This window comes from Ictidomys tridecemlineatus, chromosome X, assembly GCF_052094955.1.
Source record: "Ictidomys tridecemlineatus isolate mIctTri1 chromosome X, mIctTri1.hap1, whole genome shotgun sequence".
Lineage (NCBI taxonomy): Eukaryota > Metazoa > Chordata > Mammalia > Rodentia > Sciuridae > Ictidomys > Ictidomys tridecemlineatus.
In genome coordinates, this window is record NC_135493.1 from 115,254,164 (window position 1) to 115,276,085 (window position 21,922).

The 21,922-nt window shown below is 40.3% G+C and overlaps 1 protein-coding gene and 1 non-coding gene across 9 annotated transcripts in view; one reads left to right on the top strand and one right to left on the bottom strand.

The window, feature by feature from the left end:
• Ctps2 (CTP synthase 2) overlaps positions 1–21,922 on the top strand; it is a 100,088-nt gene that overhangs the window by 7,041 nt on the left and 71,125 nt on the right. For 5 of the 8 annotated variants that reach the window (XM_078035094.1, XM_078035092.1, XM_078035093.1 and 2 more), the window contains 8 exons: positions 838–1,041; positions 2,990–3,025; positions 6,403–6,573; positions 8,598–8,698; positions 16,080–16,196; positions 16,342–16,425; positions 17,990–18,070; positions 21,443–21,594. In XM_078035094.1, coding sequence (XP_077891220.1) covers positions 876–1,041; positions 2,990–3,025; positions 6,403–6,573; positions 8,598–8,698; positions 16,080–16,196; positions 16,342–16,425; positions 17,990–18,070; positions 21,443–21,594 — 908 coding nt within the window. In that variant the 5' untranslated portion in view covers positions 838–875. Of the gene's footprint in view, positions 1–837; positions 1,042–2,989; positions 3,026–3,643; positions 3,705–6,402; positions 6,574–8,597; positions 8,699–16,079; positions 16,197–16,341; positions 16,426–17,989; positions 18,071–21,442; positions 21,595–21,922 lie in introns of those variants that run through there. The other 3 variants (XM_078035095.1, XM_005316003.5, XM_078035096.1) reach the window with 2 other exon arrangements.
• On the bottom strand, positions 583–655 carry Trnaa-ugc (transfer RNA alanine (anticodon UGC)). The gene has a single exon. It is a non-coding gene; the product is annotated as a tRNA-Ala (tRNA).

Consider the following 21,922-nt stretch of genomic DNA (forward strand, 5'->3'; position numbering starts at 1 on the left):
TTTCTTTCTTTCTTTTTTTTTTTAAACCAGGATAAGTTTGCAAGAGAGAGAATTATTCTATTTATTTTAGTTGTAGGTAGATACAATATCTTTATTTTTATGTGGTGCTGAGGATCAAACCCATTGCCTCACACATGCAAGGCAGATGCTCTACCACTGAGCTACAGCCCCAGCCCGATAACTCATTTCTTTTTAGCATCAAATAATATTCCAAGCGTTTGGTATCTTTATTCCATTTTACTGATGAAGAAGCAGACATGGGGGCTTGGGTTGTGGCTAGTAGCAGTGGTAGAGCACTTGCCTGGCATGTGTGAGGCACTGGGTTCGATCCTCGGCACCACATAAAAATAAATAGATATTGTGTCCATATACAACTAAAAAAATTTTTAAAGAAGCAGACATGGAAAGGACAAATACTTGCATATGTGTAGCTTGTAAGATCTGACTTTAGAGTCTGAACTTGTAAACATTTTACTATGCCTCTGATTCCCAGATAAATTTGATTTCTTGTGATACATTTGGCCAAGGTACAGAGCCAGCCACTTTGCTTTCTGACTTCTTATTTTTTTTTTTTTAATTTTTAGGTGATACTGGGAATTGAACCCAGGGCTTTGTGCATGCAAGGCAAGCACTCTACCAACTGAGCTATATTCCCAGCCTTCAGCTTTCTGTATAGTGACAACAATTAAAAGCCCACTAGATTACACAAAAGTTTTGGGTATTTAGTTCATTGTAGAAAAATGCAATGCTGTGTGCTTTTGAAATTCTAGTTTAATGCACTTTGATACTTTGAGAAAATGTTTCTCTTCCTTGACTATTAATTTTATTGCCTGTCAGATTATACCTGGGTGCTGGCAACCAGCCACTCTTCACCAATGAAGTATATCCTGGTTACTGGTGGGGTCATCTCCGGCATTGGTAAAGGAATCATTGCCAGCAGCATTGGGACGATTCTCAAATCATGTGGACTCCGAGTTACTGCCATCAAAATCGACCCTTATATTAACATTGATGCAGGGACTTTTTCACCTTACGAACACGGTATGAAAGGATCATTTCCTTCTTTATAAAGCACTGCACTAAACTGCATTTCTTTCTTGTATTTTGATCTGTTTCTTTAGGACAGAGTTCCAGAAGTAGGCTTGCTGGGTCAGGCCTTAGGAATATGTCGATGTGCTTATGGACATTGATAGTATTTCAGATTACTGATAACATTCCAAGTTAGCCAACCCTTTTAGAACATTGTGTCTTCTGCTATGGATTATGTTTTGTTTTATTTTATCGAAAAGGTTATATATTTCTGTTAACATTTCCCACTGCCTGGGGTAACTATTATTAATGTTGACATTTTGATGTATATATTAATTACCAAAAAAGGTATGAACCTTTACATAGTTTATTTTTTCATGTTTCCATTAGTGCATTATTAGTTACACATAATATTTGAGTTCATTTTGACATAATCATACATGCATGGAATATAATTTGTTCCATTTCAGTCCCCACTATCTCTCCCTCCCCTCCTTCTCTTCCTCTGCTCTACTGGTCTTCCTTATATTTATCTATTTATTTATTTATTTTGGCACTGGGATTGAACTCGGGGGCACTTGACCACTGAGCCCCAGCCCCATTTTGTCTTTTTTTTTTTTTTTTGGTGGTGGTGCTAGGGATTGAACCCAGGGCCTTGTGCATGCGAGGCAAGCATTCTACCATCTGAGCTATATCCCCAGCCCCCCTATTTTGTATTTTATTTAGAGACGGGGGACAGGGTCTCAATGAATTGCTTAGCACCTTGCTTTTTGCTGGCTTTGAACTAGCAGTCCTCCTGCCTCAGCCTCTTAAGCTGCTGGGATTACAGGTGTGTGCCACCACACCTATCTTTATTCTACTGATCTCCTTTATTCCTTTATTCCACTGATCTCCCTTCTTCCTTCATGGGGTTCCCCGCTTTTTACCCCTTATTTTGCTCTAGTTTCTGCATATGAGAGAAAACTTTTTTTTTTTGGGTGGTGCTGGGGACTGAACCCAGGGCCTTGTGAATGTTACAAAGGCACTCTACCAACTGGGCTATATCCCCAGCCCAAGAAAACATTTTTTAAAAAAAATGTGTTTTTTTTTTACATACAAGCAGAAAAATGCATAATCATAAGTCCTGATTTGATGATTATTCACTAAATGAACCTATTATATAACCAGCCTCTGATCAAGGAACAAAAATCCTGTTTGTGTCCTTTGTTCTCAATCCCAAACTCCCAAGAAAACTGCTATCATGTCTTCTGACACTGTGCATTAGTTTTGCTTTTTTTGGGGGTGGGGTGGGGGCAGGGACAGGGTCTTGTTATGTTGTCCAGGTTGGCCTTGAACTCCTGGGTTGAAGCAATCTTCCTGCCTCAGCTTCCTAAATAGCTGGGGCTACAAGTGCACCACCACGCCCAGCTAATTTTTCGTGGTTTTGAACTTTCATTTAAATTTTGAATTTAGTTGAATTTTATAGTTATAATATCTTATAATATCTTTTTGTGTCTTTTTTTTTTCTTTTTCTTGTAGTACTGGGGATTGAATCCAGGCCTCATGCATGCTAGGCAGTGTTCTACCACTGGGCTACATCCCCAGCCCTTTGTATTTTATTTTGAGACAAGGTCTTGCTAAATTGCTTAGACTAACTTTGAGCTTGTGTTCTTCCTACCTTGGACTTTCTAGTAGCTGGGATTAAAGGTGTGGGCCACTGTGCCCAGCCGCAATACTTTTTAATCTAATTTTTAAAATTTAATATACTATGGACATATTTATATATTCTACACTGCACAGAACCTATATAATAACAGTAAATGATTTCTAATTCATTGACATTGTGAACAACACCATGATAGAAATCTATAAGATTTAATTTTTTAAGCATGCATTTCTAGGTGCATAAAGTTCTGATTTGAAAAGTAAGGATGTTTTTCAGTCTTTTAATACATAATGCATATTTTGTTCTTTTTTCCAGTGCAGGGGATGGAACCCAGGGCCTCGTGCATGCTAGGCAAGTCACCATCACTGAGTTACAGCCCCAGCCCACAGAATGTATATTGCTAAAGGTTTTTAGGTTCACTATCCCTTGTCTTCAACTCTGAAGTCTGAAAAGTTCTGAAAATTTAAAATACTTTGTAAATTTATGGCTATTTGTAGTGGGTTTTTTTTTTTTTTTGTACCAGGGATTAAACCCAGAGCATTCAACCACTGAGCCATATCCCCAGCCCTTTTTTGTTTTATTTAGAGGCAGGGTCTTGCTGAGTTTCTTAGTGCTTTGCTAAGTTGCTGAGGCTGGCTTTGAACTTGTGGTTCTCCTGCCTCAGCCTCTAGAGCGGCTGGGATTATAGGTATGCACCACCATGCCTGGCAGTCAAAATTTCTGAAAACTCTATATGTTTGTGGCTATAGATTTTTTTCTTTTCTTTTTTCTTTTCTTTTTTTGTTTTGTGGTGTTGGGGTTCAAACCCAGGGCCTTGTTGCAATCGAGGCAAGCACTCTAACAACTGAGCTATATTACCAGCCTTATAGATTTTATTTCACTTTATTTCATTTGTAATGTATTTGATTATGGGGGTATTATTATTTCTTTCTTTCTTTTCTTTCTTTTTTGGCAGTGCCTGGGATGGAACTCAGGGCCTTGAGCATGGAGGCAAGCACTGTACCACTGAGCTACACCCATAGCCCGTTGGGTATTTTTCTTTCTTTGTTTTGGTACTAGGGATTGAATCCAGGGGCCCTTGACCACTGAGCCAAATCTCTGGCCCTTTTTACTTTTTTATTTTGAGACAGGGTCTCACTAAATTGCTGAAGACCTTGCTAAGTTGCTGAGACTGGCTTTGAACTTGCAATTCTACTGTCTCAGCCTCCCGAGTTGCTGGGATTTCAGGCATGTGCCACCACACTCGGCAACTATGGAGTATTTTCTAATATTTGGACATGTTCTATATTACATTCCATAATCCCAAAAAGTTCAAATTCCAACATCCATCTTGTTCCCAAGGATTTTCTGATGAGGACTGAATTTGCACCATACGTGAAACAATGTCAATTTCTTTATCTCCTTGCTGAATATTATTTTTAAACTTTATTAACCTGACAGTAAAACAAACAAAAAATATTTTGTTGTTTTAATTTAGATTTCTTTGATTTTTGATCTTGTGAATGACTTACTCAAGTCTAGAGATTGTATTTTTGTTTGAATAGATCACCCAACATCCTTCTGTGGAGTACGTTTCCCACTTCTAGATGTTAGACTTTGGCCACTTGGGGTGGCTAACTTCTCCTGTTTTGTTTGGAACCTTCCAGGCTTTAAAACTGAAATTCCTTTAGTCCTAGGCTAATGGAAGAGATTGGTCATTCTCTTTGGCAATGTGATTTATTTTGCCCTTTGAGACATTATCAAATGTGACATGCCTTGTCGAAGGAGAAATGTTAAATGCAGATGCACGATTTGGTTCAGTTTCTCTTGTGCTTCTGCCATCTGCCATGAGAACAGCTTGCTCTGTGTATGGATTTCTTATTCATCAGGGGTCCTGGAAAGAGGAGACATAAAGAATAGACTCTCAACTAACCCACAGCCCCTCGTGAGGGAGAAATAAATGTTTCTAAGTTGGGAGACTTGGAGGTTACTTGTTTTCTTTTTCTTTTTTTGGATACTGGGGATGGAACCCAGGGGTGCCTAATCACTGAGCAACAATTCCCCAAGGGGGGGCATTTTTAAGGGAATATCATGCTTCAAACATTTTTTTTTTTTTTGTGATGCTGAGGATTGAACACAGTGCCTCACACATGCTAGGCAAGTGATCTACCACTGAGCTACAACCCCAGCCCAACGACCCTTTTTAATTTTTATTTAGAAAAAGGGTCTTGCTGCCATGACTGTGTGAGTAGATTAATGTAAAAAGTAAATAAGTAAGTAAGTAAGTAAATAAATAAATAAGAAAAAGCGTCTTGCTAAGTTGCTTAAGGCTGGCTTTGAATTTGGGATCCTCTTGCCTCAACCTCCCAAGTTGCTAGGATTATAGGAGTGAACCACCATGCCTGGTGATTATTTTTTAATTTTAAGACAGGATTTTGCTAAATGTCCAAGTTGGCCTTGAATTTTTCATCCTCCTGCCTCAGCTTCCTGAGCTGCTGGGATTTCAGGTGTGTGCCACTTTGTCCATCCTCACTAGGATTCTTTACAGGGTATATTCATTTTTTTTGGTTTTGGTAATCTCACCTATTTTTCTTCTAAATTAACTTCAGTGTCTTTGTCAAGATAAAATCTACTGGAATTTTTATTATATGACATATCTAAAAAACTGTTTTTATAGTTCATCTTTCTTTTCTAAGAATATAATATGTGCATATTTTTAACATTTGGTAATTTAGACATTTGAGACTTTGACATATACATGGAGTTTTGCCAACCTGGATTTAATGTGAAGTAATTGAAGAAATTTCAGAGGTTGTGCACTCCCACCCCCATCCCCCAAAGAATGTGTTGGAAGTTAAGAACACAGATCAAAGGGGGAATACTTTTCCATCAATTGGTGATTCCTGGTGAATATGAGAGTAGAATTTGAACTTGAACTGGAATTTGGAAAATATAAAAATATTTAAATTTCATGTTGTGTTCTTTGATCCTTAAGTTCATCTTCCCAGTCACACTTATGTATTTTATGAAGAAGATGTAAATGAAGTTTTTGATTAGGTTCCTAAACTAGGCAACCTTCATTTTTTGTTGTGAACATCTAGCAGTAGGAGTAAAGGAGAGTTTCTTGATTAGGGAGAGGTTCAGTTCTTACAAGATGGCTTTAGAACATCTAACTCCCAATTAGTACCCTCAAGTGACAGTGGAGATCCAGAGACTACCCAGTAGTAATGACAAAGTCCATATCTAGATTCTTTGTCACAATGCTGTTGTGCAGGTGGCTTATTGTACACACACTAGTCTTTTTCCTAATTTCACAAAGTTTTCCCATGGGCTAGCCATGGACCTTTGTGACTTTGTTGTCTACCATCTAATAGTGGCTTTAACCAGATGACAATCGAGGAGAATATTCTTATGCCAATTCCAGAGACCAGGATATGGTTGCCTTGAAGTAAATTGCTATTTGTTTTCAAAATTGCTGTTTTAAAATTCTCTTTTCAAGTGGTACCTGAAGAGTTTGGAAAAGCTAAATCTCGAAGACAGAATTTCAGTGCGACTAAAAAGATACTATGATAGAATACCAGAATTTTTCTAATGCATTTTCATAGATATAATCGAAATTTTAAATTTCCCCATTAAAATAAGGATATGGTAGTAGAATACGGCTAATAAATACAGTTTTTACCAGCTTTTTAATAAAAATGTGTCCATCTTGGAAAAGTAATCAATTTCTACATTGCCTTTTATCCTAGGTGAAGTATTTGTCTTAAATGATGGGGGAGAAGTTGATTTAGATCTTGGAAATTATGAAAGATTCTTGGATATTAACCTTTATAAAGACAACAACATCACCACTGGGAAGATATATCAGCATGTGATCAATAAAGAGAGGCGTGGTGATTACTTGGGGAGAACAGTTCAAGGTATGCCATACGCAATATGGAACCCTGTGTGTCAAGAACCAGCAAGCAGGCTGCTCAAAAATAGAGCAAAAATGTCTTGGGCCCCAAGCTCCATAAATTCAAATCCTTTTGAAGTCTGTTTTTTTTTTTTCTTTTCCATAAAAATGTAATTTACCCCTCCCCCCATGTTACTGATTTTATTTTCATCAGTGTTTCTTTTCTCCTCCTTCTCTTTTTTCTTTTTTTCAAAAATAATGTCATTGTTCCCCTTAGCCCATCCCTTCTTCCCTCTCTTTCAGCTTTGGTTCAGAAAATCTACAGAGAACCATTTAATTATTTAATTGGAAAGCTTATTTTTGTCTTTTATTTAATGTATCTGTATTTAATATATTCTTCATTTTTCTTATAATTTGCATGGATGGTGATCACGCCCATTTGAAGAGGAGTAGCACTGGGGAAGGATAGAACTGGAGTGTCAGGCAGCATCATCTGCAGATTCCTGTCTTTTTTTTTCACTAACCCTTTTCCTGGGTGGGATGATTCTATTTTGTCTTAGAAGGAACCCTTTGGTACCCTGCCGCAGTCTGGCTGGGCACAATTCAGGAGCCACTTGTCAAAAGAAACTAACTTTATTTTTAGAACTACAAACGCCAAACAAAACAGCTCCTCAGGAAAAAACCCTCAGAGCCCAACTGCCACCACCGGCTTCCACAAGCCTCTCACCCCCACACCAGCCTCTCAACCTCCCACAATCCTCCTGCTCTTGAGGCCGATTGGCTAGGTTGCGTGGGCAGAGCCAAAGAAGTCCCCTAATGAGCAGCTCCGTGGAGGAGCCAATCAGCTAGATGTTGCTGGGGCCGCTGTGAGCCAATCATCAGCCGGCAGTCTGAAGGGCAGGGAAACAGCCCAATGAACATCACCGCAGAGGAGCCAATCAGCTAGATGTTGCTGGGGCTGCTGTGAGCCAATCATCAGCCAGCAGCTGGAAGTTTGCTGGGGCCCCTTTGGCTGTGGCTCTCAACAGTACCCTCTAGAGTTTTTTTTTTTTTTTAATCTTATTTATATGCAGTGCGGAGAATCAAACCCAGTGTCTCACAAGTGCTAGGCAAGCGCTCTATCACTGAGCTACAGCCCCAGCTCTCCTCTGGAGTTTTGTATCCTTATTTTCCTATGGAGGTGAAAATTCCCATCCCCTTTAAATCATTTTCAAGTTGGAGTCAGTTGAGCAGTAGATAGTTGGAGATCAGAAGATCAGCTGTGAAACTGGGCAGTGTGCTTAGACCTCACTCTCCTTAGCCCCCAGGTGGAGGCCCACTGCGCACATGCGCAGTGGATGGTTCCGAGTTCACCAATTGGGCAACTTTCTCATTCAAAGTAGCCTAAGGGCTAGTTGGAACTCCTTGTTCCTTCATTTCAGCCTCCCAGATTCCATCGTTTCTACTTCCTGCATCAAGTTAGGAGGTTGAGTCTCTGTGAACCTGTGGACATGTAACCTTTTTGTTTCTTCAAAGCTGAGACCAGCAACTTTAGGCCTGTTCACCTCCTATGGGACCTCTGGGTTTCAAGTGTAGGTGAACATGCACCCTTTGACCTCTTCCTCTGACATTAACAGTCATGGGCCTCTTCACCCCTGCAGGGGTCCCTGGTCAGTGGGCAGGCTTCCCTCATGCTCTTGAAGTGGACCTTGGTGGCCTCCCCTGGTGCCCCAGCTGGGTGTCCTTCCCAGTGGAGTCTAGCGTTCAGCTTGCTTGGCATCCCTCGTTGCATGGTTCTTAGTAGGCATTATAGGTGTTTCTAGTTTCATCACAGATGCCACTTGTACTTTCTGTGTCTTGTTCTCTGTGACTGGTCAGTTTCAAAAGAAAAGGCCTAACATTTAGGTGACTCAACCTAAATTACATCATTACCTGCTCACTTCAGTAAAGGAAGCATGAGACCTGCAGTTTGTCTAATTTGACAGGTGACTTTCAGATCACCCGAGAGGTCTAAAGTACTTCCCTTTCTCTTCAGTGTGAAATAAGCTGTTATTACTTTTTTTTTTGCAGTTGTCCCCCACATTACTGATGCTATCCAAGAATGGGTTATGAACCAAGCCAAGGTGCCTGTGGACGGTAATAAGGAAGAGCCCCAAATATGCGTTATTGAGGTAAGCATAAAACTTTTCTTTATAAACTTATACCCTGCTGGGTCTTTAAGCATCTGATCTTTGTTCACTCAACATGTGTACAGATGGCTTCCTGGGTGCTGAACACTAGGCCAGGAGGTAGGGAGGAACAACATAGAGGGTCCCTGCCCTTGTGGTTACAAGTCAGTGCACAAGATTGTCATTAGATGAACAATGGCATGCAATCCTGGGGTGGGTATGCAGTGATCTGCTTGTAGAGAGAGATGTTTAACTGATGAAGTCAGTGTTAGGGCCAGGGCCTGGAATGGGCACAGTCTCTGTCCTTGAACTTGAAAACAGCCCATTCCATGCACAACAGAATGTATCCTAGTACATATTATTTGAAAAAATAATCCTAGTACATAGTATTTGAAAAAATATTTGTAAAGTGCTTCGGAAGTCGACTGAATTAGGCAAGCTAGACGGTAGAGGTGAGAAGTAAGTATCAACTGATAAAGAAAGGGAGGTAGAAGAAAGTAGTGTCTGAATTGGGCACTTGGCATAGCTTTCACCTTCTTCCCCTCCTCTTCATGTGCAGAGTGAGAATTACATTTATGTCCATCTCATCTAAATGTCAGTTAATCTAATTATCAGGCATGGGAATAGAATGTTGGATAGTATTGTTTCTAGAGTCAGACTTCTCAGGTTCAAATTTCTGCTGTGACCCCACCCCCCAAATGACTTTTTTTGGTGCTGGGGATTGAACCCAGGGGTACTTTATCACTGAGCCACATCCCAGCCCTTTTTAGTTTTTATTTTGAGACAGTCTCACTAAGTTGCTTAGAGTCTTGCTAATTTGCTGAGGCTGGCCTCAAACTTGTGATCTTCTTGCTTCAGCCTCCTGAGTCATTGGGTTTACATGTGTGCACCACCACACCAGCCCCAGGTGATACATTCTAGTGGTTGAGAGTCTGGTGCTGGACTGCTTGGGTTAGCCCAGGTGGGTCTTTTGCCAGCTGTATGGTCTTGGACAAGTTCGATTAACTTCTCTATGCCTCACTTCACTCATTTCCTAAATGGGCATAATAATAATAATAATAATACTTATTGTTTTTATAATTAAGTCACTATACCTAGTGCTTAGAATGGTGTCAGATATAGGGAGTGCTCAAAATTATTAGCTAGTATTAGGATGCCTATATAATTTTTAGCACATTACTTCTTATTACCCAAAAGTACTCATTGATAATAATATGATAATATGTAATACTGTAATAGCAAGGTGATAATGAAAGAATTGTTGAAGATTAAATGCAATAGTATAAAGCACTTGGCCTTATCTGGCATTTAGGAAGTGCTCAGTAAACACACATTAACCAGACCAGGTGCAATGGCACATACCTATAATCCTAGCTATTCAGGAGGCTGGGGCAGGAGGATTACAAGCTTGAGGCCAGCTTGGACAACTTTGCAAGACCCTGTCTCAAAATGAAAAATAATAAAAGGACTGGGGATGTAGCTCAGTGGTAGAACACCCCTGGTTTCAATCCTTAGTAACACAAGCACACACACACAAACATACACAGACACAAAATATGCTAGCCAGCTGGGCGCATGCTTATAATCTCAGCTACCTGGAAGATCTGAGGCAGGCTTGTGAGTTCAAGGTGAGCCTCAGCAACATTGTGAGATACCATCTCAGAAACAAAATATATCTATGAATATGTTATATGTTGTTATCGTTATTATAAGCCTTTGCAGATTGATAATATGCTATGTAGAAGATCCGCTGTTAGTAGTACAGCTGATAAACAGTATAAATGAATGTACTATGTCATATATTATCTATATATTATACTATTGTAATAATATGACTGATCAATATAATATGAATGCATAATGTAAAGTGTTACACAAAATTTTCTCTCATTGGGTATTTCTTCCTAATTTTCCCTGAGGAAAGATAAAATTCTTCCTTTCTAATTTTATATTATTTATTTTGCAGTACTGGGGATAAACTCAGAGCCTTGTGAATGTTAAGCAAGCATGCTATCAATGAATAACAAACAATAGCATGAACAAACAATAGCCCGAACCCCTGGCTATTGTTTTTGAGAATCTTCTTTGAACTAAACTTTTATGTTTCATTCTGGGGCCAGTGTACCTCTCTCTTTTTGTCATCTTTTTACAAAGAAGTATACTTTAGATTTAGACTTTTAATTGTTGACATTTTCACTTGCATAATAGAATTAAGAATTCTCAGTGACAGCTGAATGCAGTGGTGCAGGCCTGTAATCCCAGTGTTTTGGGAGGCTTAGGCAGGAGGATTGCAAGCTCAAGGCCAACCTCAGCAATTTAGTGAGGCCCTCAATAACTTAGTGAGACCCTGTCTCAAAATAAAAACTGAAAAGGGCTGGGGATGTGGCTCAGTGGGGATGTGCCCTGAGGCTTAATCTCTAGTACCAAAAAAAAAAAAAAAAAAAAAAAAAAAAAAAAAAAGAAAGAAAGAATTCTTACTGACAAAGCTGGGTGTGGTGGCAAGTGCCTGTAATCCCAGCTGCTCTGGAGGCTAAGGCCAGAGGGTTGTCTGAGCTCAGTAGTTGGCGACCAGCCTAGGCAATATAGACAAACCCCATCCCTGCACCCACCCCAAAAGAATCTTCAGGGACATCTCAAATTAAACTGAAGTTTCCATCTCAACAAGCAGCAAGCATTTTTAGGCCTGTACCTGGCAAATTATTCCCTTTTTTTGGTCATTTCTAGGTTCTTTATTATTTTTTTCTTATTCTGCCCTTGAATTTACTTTTTTCAGTTTAGCAACCATTCATTTAGCACATAATATGTACTAGCCTGGTGACAGCTGCCAGGGATGCAAGGTTGGATGTGACCTCTTCAACGAAGAGTCGACCAACCTTACACATCCATAAATTTGCTGCTGCTTTGGTTTTTAATCTAAAAGCAGGGTGTGGTGGTGCATGCCTGTAATCCCAGCAACTTGGTAGGCTGAGACGGGAGGACCACAAGTTTGAGGCCAACCTCAGCAATTTAATAAAATCCTAAGCAACTTAGCGAGTTCCTGCCTCAAAATGAAAAAATAAAAAAAGGACTGGGGGGCTGGGGATGTGGCTCAAGTGCTAGCGCACTCGCCTGGCATGCGTGCGGCCCGGGTTCGATCCTCAGCACCACATACCAACAAAAGATGTTGTGTCCACCGAGAACTAAAAAATAAATATTAAAAAAAAAAAAAAAGGACTGGGGTTGTGCTTGGTGGTGAAGCACCCCTAGGTTCAATTCCCAATACCAAATAAAAAATAAACAATTTTTAATCTAGTAGTCTCCCTTTATGTGTGGCAGATTCTTAGCTTGGATGTGTAAAACCTCAGATAGTATCAACTCTGTATGTACTATGTAGTTTCCTACACATATATACTTAAAGTTAAAAAAATTTTTTAGATGTTGATGAGCCTTTGTTTTATTCATTTATTTATATGCAGTGCTGAGAATTGAATTGAGTGCCTCACACATGGTACGCAATTGCTCTACCACTGAGCCACAGCATCAGCCCTATAATAACGTTTTAATGTATAAATTAGGTGCAGTAAAAGGTCAAGTGAAAAGTAATAATAAACAGCAAATTATAACATATTATAATAAAAATTTAAACTTATGAACTGTTTATTTCTGGAGTTTTTCATTTAATATTTTTGAGCTGTGGCTGACTAGAGGTAATAAACTGTGGAAAGTGAAACCCTGCAGAAGAGGAACTGAAGATTTCTGAACAGTGGTAACCTTGACCCAGAGGCATAGGAAAGGTAGGTGGAGAGAATGCTGTACCAGCAATGGCCACTTGAGGGCAGGCGTGGATAATGTTTGAAGTTTTAAAGTTTTGGCCTCTTCGCATTCTCTCCCAGAGTACTCCCACTAACAATCAGAAAAGGGATGGGAGTGTGTAGCTTAGTGATAGAATTCTTGCCTAGCATGTGTGAGTTCCCGGGTGCCTCCTCCAGCACTTTAGAAAAAAAGAAGAAAAACAACAAAAAAACCCCCTAAGATATCCGTATATGGTTTCAGTTCAAGTGCAGACCTCTTCTCAAAAAATCTCGTTTTTATTAAAATCTGGTGTGTTGTAGTGAGTGAGCTCTTACACTCTCCATCCCCACCAAATTCTTGCCTGCATGTGATATGTTTTTGCTACTTGGAATTTCATAATTGTGTGATTCTCTTACAGAAAGGTCATATCATGTATTCCTATCCCTTTTTTTTTTTTTTTTTGGTACTGGGGATCTAATCCAGGGGTTCTTTACCATTGAGCTACATCTCCCCCCCCCACCTTTTTTTGAGAGAGAATTTTTAAATATTTATTTTTTAATTTTTGGTGGACACAACATCTTTATTTTATTCGTATGTGGTGCTGAGGATCGAACCCAGAGCCCCGCACATCCCAGGGAGCAAGTTACTGCTTGAGCCACATCCCCAGCCCAACCTTTTTTAAAATTTTAAAATATTGTTTTAGTTGTAGGTGGACACAACACCATTTATTTATTATGTGGTGCTGAGGATTGGACCCAGTGCCTCACATGTGCTAGGGAAGTGCTCTACCACTGAGCCACAACCCCAGCCCAATCCCCAACCATTTTTATTTTTCTTAATTTTGAGATAGGGTGTTGCTAAGTTGCTTTAACGCCTTGATAAATTGCTGAGGCTGGCTTTGAACTTGTGGTCCTCCTGTCTTAGCCTCCTGAGTTGCTGGGATTACAGGTGTGTGCCATTGCACCTGACCATATATTCCTATTCTTTCCATACTCAGGAATTTTGAATTTCAATTATGTTTTGTTATTTGAATTAAAGTTAGTAAGGAATAATCTCTTCCACATCAGGGTAGTCTTAGACTTCTTAGTTTGATTCTGTTGTTGTTTTGGTAACAGTTTACTAGAACACTTACTTAGGATTTATGTTACATTTTGAGACCTTTCTTTGCATCTCAATCACTAATCTAACCTCTCAGTGCAGCATGCTGGGTGCTAGGCATGTGGCCTTGTGGGGATGCAGGTTGCTCTTGGAGGGTGCTCAGGGTCAGCCTTACTGAGGGACAATCTCTTTTCTGGCTGAAGAGAAAAAAAGAGCAAGCTGTAGATCAAGAGGGACACTGGGGGACCTTAAGGGCAGAAAGAGTGTGGCTCATTTTGGAGCAGACAATAGGGCTATGGGGACAGGTAAGATTAGAGACTTGGGCCAGATCATGAAGGGCCTTTGGCTGGCCCATAAAGGAGTTGAGATTTTATTTTTTAGTGAAGCAGCAAGCTGAGGTACTAATAAGCTTAGGAGAGACATTTTGAATGTTTTTTTTTTTTTTTTCCTGTGCTGGGAATGGAACCGAGGACCTTGCATATACTCTAATGGTGGAGCTATACTCCTAGCTCCATATTTTAAATTTTTAAAAGTTTACTCTGGGGGCTGGGGTTTGGCTCAGTAGAAGAGTGCTTGCCTAGCATGTGTGAGGCACTGGGTTCGATTCTCAGCACCACATAAAAATAAATGGAATAAAGGTCCATTGACAACTAAAGAATATTTTTAAAAAAGTAGTTACTCTGCTGGTGTGAGACATGCTTTCATTGTAGGATGGGACAGGGTGGAAGTTGGAGGTCTGCAACCTTTTTCTGTGAAGGACATGATACTAAATATTTACAGCTTTGCGAGTCAGAGAATCTGTGTGACAACCTCTCAATTCTGTCATTAAGTGTGAAACAGCCTTAGACAATATGTAAGGGAATGGGCAGGGATGGGGGTGTACTTGACTGACAAAGCATTTGCCTATCATTTGTGAGGATCTCTTGATCTCTAGCACTGCAAAAACAAAAAGAATGGGCATAGCTGTGTGCCACTCAGGCTTTATTTATAAAAGCAGGCACTGGGCCATAGTTTACCATCCCCTGGTTTAGATTATTGCATTTATCCTGGCAAAAGACGATACTAGCTGGGTGCACCTAGGGTGGTAGCAGTAGAGAGATACTCGGGAGATTTTGAGCTGTGACTCACTAGACTAGGTTGGGTGAAGAGAAGACCATTCAGTCAGTAGAGGGAGATGCTCTTTGCTGTGATGTAGAAGCACCAAGGAATGCAGGCTTTGGAGGAGGGGTGATGGGGGACAAGAGTTTACTTTGGGAAGCATTTAGCTGGAGTAATTGTTGAGCCCACCTAAGGTCTCAAGGACACGATGGCTCCAAAACTCAGTGCTGCGGGGAGAGGGTAGGGTTACAAGATTTCAGATCCATCCAGGTAGCTGAAGCCAGAGACAATGGTGAAATCTGGAACTGGGCTCACTATGATCCCTCCTCCTCCAACATCTGCATCATTCCACTGAGTACTCAAGTTTATTATGATAATTTTTTCTCTTTTGTGGTACTGGGGATTGAATCCAGAGGTGCCCTACCACTGAGTTACATCCACAGTCTTCTAAATTTTATTTTGAGAAAGGTGCTAAGAGAGGCCTTGAACTTGCCATCCTCCTGCCTTAGCCTCCTGAGTTGCTGGGATTACAGGCGTGTGCCACTGCACCTAGCAAGTTTTACTCTTGAGCCCTGTCTTGCTTTTCTTGTTAAATTCTGAGCTCCTTAGGAACATGTCGCAAATTCTTTCCAACACCTTGCTTATAGTGTTGAGCATGTAGTAGAGGCTCAAATACTAGAGAATACATTTTCAAATCCATGTGATAGTCTTTAAGTATTTAATATAAAGAGGATGAGTGAGTTAATGTGAATTTTATCTTGGTCTAAGTGAAATGCTTTAAGTAACTTTATTGGAACCACTTTGTAAATTAAGTTGACATTTATCAAAGGATTACACTGTAAGGAACATTCATAGGGCTTTTGGTACTATTTGTTTCAGAAAGCCAGCATGTTTTAATAAGACGATTCAATTTTTATAGGCAACACCGTAAGGAGTCATGTAGGCATGTGTATGTGAGTGTGTATAGAATGTGGGAGAAAGAGAGGGAATGCTCATTATTTAAATTCAGACAGAACCAGGTGATTCTCACCTTTCTCATATTGTCACTGGATTTGAATTTTTCTTCTGATTGGAACCACTGGTAGAAAGTAGCTTACCTTGCCCCCTCTGTGGTCCTATTGCTCTTTCTTTTTTTGGGGGGGGGTACCAGGGATTGAACCCAGGGGCACTTAACCACTGAGCCACATCCCCAGCCCTCCTCGTTATATTTTATTTTATTTTGAGACAGGGCCTCACTAAGTTGCTGAGGCTGGCCTTGAACTTGTGATCCTCCTGCCTCAGCCTTCTGAGCCGCTGGGTTAGGCACGCACCACCACACCCAGCATTGTGCTCAGATTATTAAGAATTATTCTGTTAGCTTCTGGACTAATGGAAAATGTTAGATCATTTGTGTCTTATTTTTGTTTTCCATTCCCAGCTGGGAGGCACCATCGGAGACATTGAGGGAATGCCATTTGTGGAAGCATTCAGACAATTCCAGTTTAAGGCAAAAAGAGAGAATTTCTATAATATCCATGTCAGCCTTGTCCCACAGGTAGGCTTTCCAGATAAGTATATGGACAGCAACTTTGCTCAATATTTCAATGATATTTTGTGTGTCCTATATTTGAAACTGGGGAGCCATTAATTGTCCAAAAGGCTACTTGTCTGGTGTATTCACAGACTTATTTCTTTTTTAGCCCAGTGCTACTGGAGAACAGAAAACTAAACCCACACAGAACAGTGTCCGTGCGCTGAGGGGATTGGGTTTGTCTCCAGATCTGGTGAGTTAACCACAGTGGGTAAGTTTATCCCTAAAATCACTTGGAGTAGGACCTCCATATCTTTTTTTTTTTTTTAATTTTGGTGCTGGGGATTGAACCCAGGACCTTGTACATGCTAAGCATGTGCTCTGTCTCTAAGCTACACTCCCAGCCCTTAATCTGTTACATCATCCAAGTCCTTTGTCGTTCTCCAATGGTTCCTTATGACAATGAGCATTTTGTATCTGGGAACCAGGAAAGGCTTATTTCCTTATGTTTAAATTGACCATTTATTCTTCTTCAGGCCCTCATTTGATTGGCCACATTGACATCTGGGCAAGTGCAATGGTCTTGCCATTTGTGTGGTTCCTGGATCCTTTAGATTGAAGGTGGGATCCTGGGATATTTCTGTGACCCTGATAAAGATGGGCTATCACTGCAGTTGTTGTTATTATTACTATTTTTGGTGGTGCTGGGGATTGAACCCAGGGCCTTGTGCATGTGAGGCAAGCACTCTACCAACTGAACTATATCCCCAGCCCCACTACTGTTATTTTAGTCTAAAGAGCGGTGTGGTCTTGTAGCACATAATCTGGTTATCACCAATAATCTAGATCAGGGATCTGCAAATAATAGTTCTCAATTTAGCTGCCTATTTTTGTAAATAAAGTTTTTTTTTTTTTTTAATCAGGGATCCAACCCAGGGGTGCTTAACCACAGAGCCACATCCCCAACCCTTTTTATATTTTATTTTATTTTTTTAATATTTATTTTTTAGTTTTTGGCGGACACATTTTTGTATGTGGTGCTGAGGATCAAACCCAGGCCGCACGCATGCCAGGGGAGCATGCTACCGCTTGAGCCACATCCCCAGCCCTGTATATTTTATTTTGAGATAGGGTCTAAGTTGCTGAGGCTGGCTTCTTTTTTTTTTTTTTTTTATATGGGGGATTGAACTCGGTGGCACTAGACCACTGAGCCACATCCCCATCCCTATTTTGTATTTTATTTAGAGACAGGGTCTCTGAGTTGCTTACTGCCTTGAAGTTGCTGAGGCGGCTTTCAACTCTCGATCCTCCTATCTCAGCCTCCCCAGCTGCTGGGATTACAAGCATGAGCTACTGCGCCCAGCTTGGAGATAGTTTTATTGGCATGCACTCAGTTATTAACATATTGTCTATAGCTCCTTCTGCACTGCAGCAGCACAGCTGAGGATCAGGACAGTGACTGACCTGTCAATTTAAAATAGTTCCCAACTGGGTTTTTGGAGAAAAGGTTCATCAACCCCTGATCTAGTTCTTTTCTTGTATTTAATGAAGTTTTCTTGTGAGCCTTGCCTCTGTTCATCAGAGATGTGCTGACATTTTGAGCTCTTTCTGGTAGATTTGTGTTGAATTTTATTGTTTCCTTATACTAGTGCTGAGCCCAATATCTAATAGTCCAGTGGACTGCTTAAAGTGAGCAATGCATACCTGGCCAAATCTCTTGTACTGTAAAGAAATGAATATAGTGTCATGCTAAAAATCGGTGCAACATGAACATCCTGGTTCCCACTTGCTGACCTGTGCATAACTGGCTTTGACAGATTGTCTGCCGAAGTTCCACACCCATTGAGATGGCCGTGAAGGAGAAGATTTCTATGTTCTGTCACGTAAACCCTGAACAGGTTGGTGCTGCCCTTCAGATTTTATTGTCTTGCGCGAGCTTCTTCTGAAGCCAGAGTTTCGTACCTCTTCAATATTGTATTGTTTTGGGGGGCACTTACATAAGCTTTGGGGGGCATCTTATCCAGCTATGGCTTCCTAACTCTTAAGTGAACAATCTTGAGTCTCCCGATTCCTTAGACATCATTCCTTAATTTATAGGCACAAACCCACTGTGAGCTTTTTAACTCGCAAACTTCACATGGTTCTCTCACTATTTTGAGACAGGGTCAGCCAATAAAGCTGAGAGACTTGCTAATTACTGAGGCTGGCCTGGAACTTGTAATCCTCATGCCTCAGCCTCTTGAGTTGTTGGGATTGCAGGTGTGTGGCACCACGCCCAGCTTCTCCTAATTGTCTTTTTAATCATGTCTTTCCTTCTGGACACTTACTGCTTTCATTTGTTTCTCCTTTGTACAGCTTAACTCGCCCTAAGCCACACCAGTACAGTAACACTTGTTCTCTCTCTGCTTATCACAACAGTGGCCTCAGTTCATAGCATTACTATAGAAACTGTACTATGACTTGGGCTCAGGCCCTATGTTCTGCAGAACTTTTCACCCGAGTATTGTGACAAATTAGTTTTTCTTTTTCTTTCCTTCTCCTATCTATTGTCTTTTGTTTCCAGAAGGCTCTAGCCCAAGGGCTGGGACTTGGCTATAGTTTATAAAGTGGCATAATGGTGCTCAGGCAAAGGATGAGGTTTGGTAGAAACCTTTTCTACATATGAGCCCTGAGTTCTCTGAAGTCTAAAAACCATTTAATGGGGTTTTTAATATCTTGGGAGGCAGGCTGATGAACAGCCCCCTGCCTGATGCTTCAAAGTTAGTAAATGAGTTGGAACTACTTTGAAAAAATAAAGAACTCTTTTGTCTTTGTCTTTTGTCGTACCATTTTTGTTTTCTTTCAGTCGTTTGGAGTACCCATCCTATTGGTAGATAGTACTTTGTGTATATATTTTGAGATAGGGTCTTGCTAAGTTGGTGAAGCTGGTCTCAAACTTGCGATCCTCCTGTCTCAGCCTCCTGAGGCCACTGGAATTATAGATGTATGTCACCACACCTAACTAGTCTCCCCACTTCTTAATTGCAGCCTTTTCATGAGTAGTGGTGAATCTGCATTTCAAGTTGTTTTCATCTGTATCTCTGAGGAGGTGACGAAGAGGGCCACAGGCATCTCTGTGGACATGGCCCATCACCATATTTGAAAAATCTCTCTCTGGCCTGGAGGATAAATGAGTAAATAGTTCCACATTTCATGCCTTCCACTTTTGGGAGTTGCAGCTGGGCAGAGATTTCATTAGCAATTGGGGTGGAGCCCCATACTAGTGATATCTTGTGTCTTGGAATTGCATTGGTGCATGCACAAGAGAGGCTCTGTAATCTGAGTATCAAGTTGATGATATTCAAACAGCTTAAGAACACTTGACTTAGAGCTATGGGCTTGGGTAGACTGAACACAGAGTTGGCAGAACATTTCTTGGCATTTATTTAGGATGTGGCAGATCCTTAAATGACTACAAGTAGCCCCTTGGATGTATTTGAGAGGCTGTTGAAAGCTCATTAGGGTAAATGTGAAAAACAACCACAGCCAGATATCAGCTGCTATTTAAAAGTATTCTCTTCTAACAGGTATAATTAATTTTACTGTGGTCAATGTGCACCAGCAAATGTACCCAAATGAAGGGGGCAGGGGACAAGATTACAGACAGAAGCAACTATAGTAGCAGTGACAATAAACGAAGGGACAAATAAACTATATATTCACACTTAGAAGACAAGGTGCATGTGTTCAGTGCGACTGCTTTAACTCACACGTAGCAGATAGTGGCTTGGACAGTGCCTCTTGGATATTGATCTATAAAGCATCTACATTCTAATACCAAGTCTCTGACAACAGCACAGGGTCACTTCTGATACTAATTACCCAGAGTGAGCATCCAATGCCACAGATTTAAGGACTCACTTTCTTATAAGACCCCCCCCCCCCACTTCATGCAGGTTTCCATTGTTCCCAAGCCACCCGAGCTTCTGCCAGCTAACTACAAGTTTGGGGCTTCCGTGATCCCCTTCTTTGATAGTGCACTAGAATAACTCACAGAACTCAGGGAAAATGCTATATTTATAGTTCCTATTTTATTATAAAAGTGCAAATGAACAGGTAGATGAAGAGATGCAAAGGGTAAGGTCTAGGAAAGTTCTAGGTACAGGACTTGCTGAATCAGGGTGTGTCTCCCTCTTGGTACCTCTATATAGTTTCCCCCTGGGAAGTTCCCCTACAAGCTTTGCTCTTCCAACGTTTTTATTGGGGTATTATTATGTAGGTATGATTGAATACCTGGCCATGTGTTTGAACTCAATCCCCATCCCCCACTTCTTCCCTCCCCACAGGTTAGGCTGGTGGCTGAAAGTTCCAGTCCTCTAATCACTTGGTTTATTTTTCTGGTCACCATTCCCATCCTAAAGCTATCTAGGGGCACCGGGAGTCACCTCAGCTGCATAATAAAGATACTTTATTACTCGGGAAACTCTGAAGATTTTTCAAGTGCTGTACCAGGAACGGGGGACAAATATCAGTTGTCTTTCATCATTTTCAAGTGATTGGTTTTAGGACCCTTGTGGATACCAAATTCTGTGGGGCTCAAGTTCTATTTTAATATAAAATGGTGCACATAACTTACATATATCCTCTTTTTTTAATTAAATTTTTTTTTTGTACCAGGGATTGAACCCAGGGATGCTTAACCACTGAACCACATCCCCAGTTCTTTAAATTTTTTCTTTCGAGACAGACTCTTACTAAGTTGCTGAGGCTGGCTTTGAACTTCAGATCCTCCTGCCTCAGCCTCTGGAGCTGTTGGGATTATAGACATGAGCCACCTTTGTACCTGGTCACATCCTCCTGTATACTTTTATTTATCTCTAGGTTGCTTATAATGTCAAATACAGTGCAAATATTATGTAAACCGTTGTTATGCAATACTTTTTAGGAATAATGACAAGAAAAAAGTCTTTACATGTTCAATACAGATGCAGATATTATTTTTCTGAATATTTTTGATCCATGGTTGGTTACATCAATCAGTGTGGAACCCGAGGATATTGCTGTATATTTACTTTTTATTTTACCATGATACCCATTGTTCTGGAAGTAGAGTAATGAACTCAGAGTTGTATTATTAAATCAAACTCACCTTGTATTAATTCTGACTCTCATTTGGGTTACTGGATTTTCTTATATCAATATAAATAAACTGCCAGTCTCTTGAGTTTTGTCTCATTTCTGTGGCACATTTGAGGCAATCTATCTAAGTGTGGTGTTTTATTATTGATTAGGTCATATGTATCCATGATGTTTCTTCCACCTACCGAGTGCCTGTGCTTTTGGAAGAACAAGGCATTGTTAAATACTTTAAAGAGCGATTGGACCTGCCCATTGGTGATTCTTCAAGCAATTTACTTTTCAAGTGGAAGAATATGGCTGACAGGTATGTAAAAGGAATTACTTATAGAATCTTTAATAATTCCTGTACTCTGAAAATGTCTGGAGCCTTTGATTTTGCATTACTTAAACCAAAGTGAATTGAAGGAATTTTTACTTAGAAGGAATATTTTTAATTCTGGAAGGATTTTTAAATTTTTATTTTTATTTTTAAAATTTTTGTAGCTGTAGATGGGCAGCATGCCTTTATTTTACTTGTCTATTTTTATGTGGTGCTGAGGATTGAACCCAGTGCCTCACATGTGCAAGGCAAGTACTCTGCCACTGAGCTACAGCCCCAGGAAGGATTTTTTTATATTTAATTTTTTTAGTTA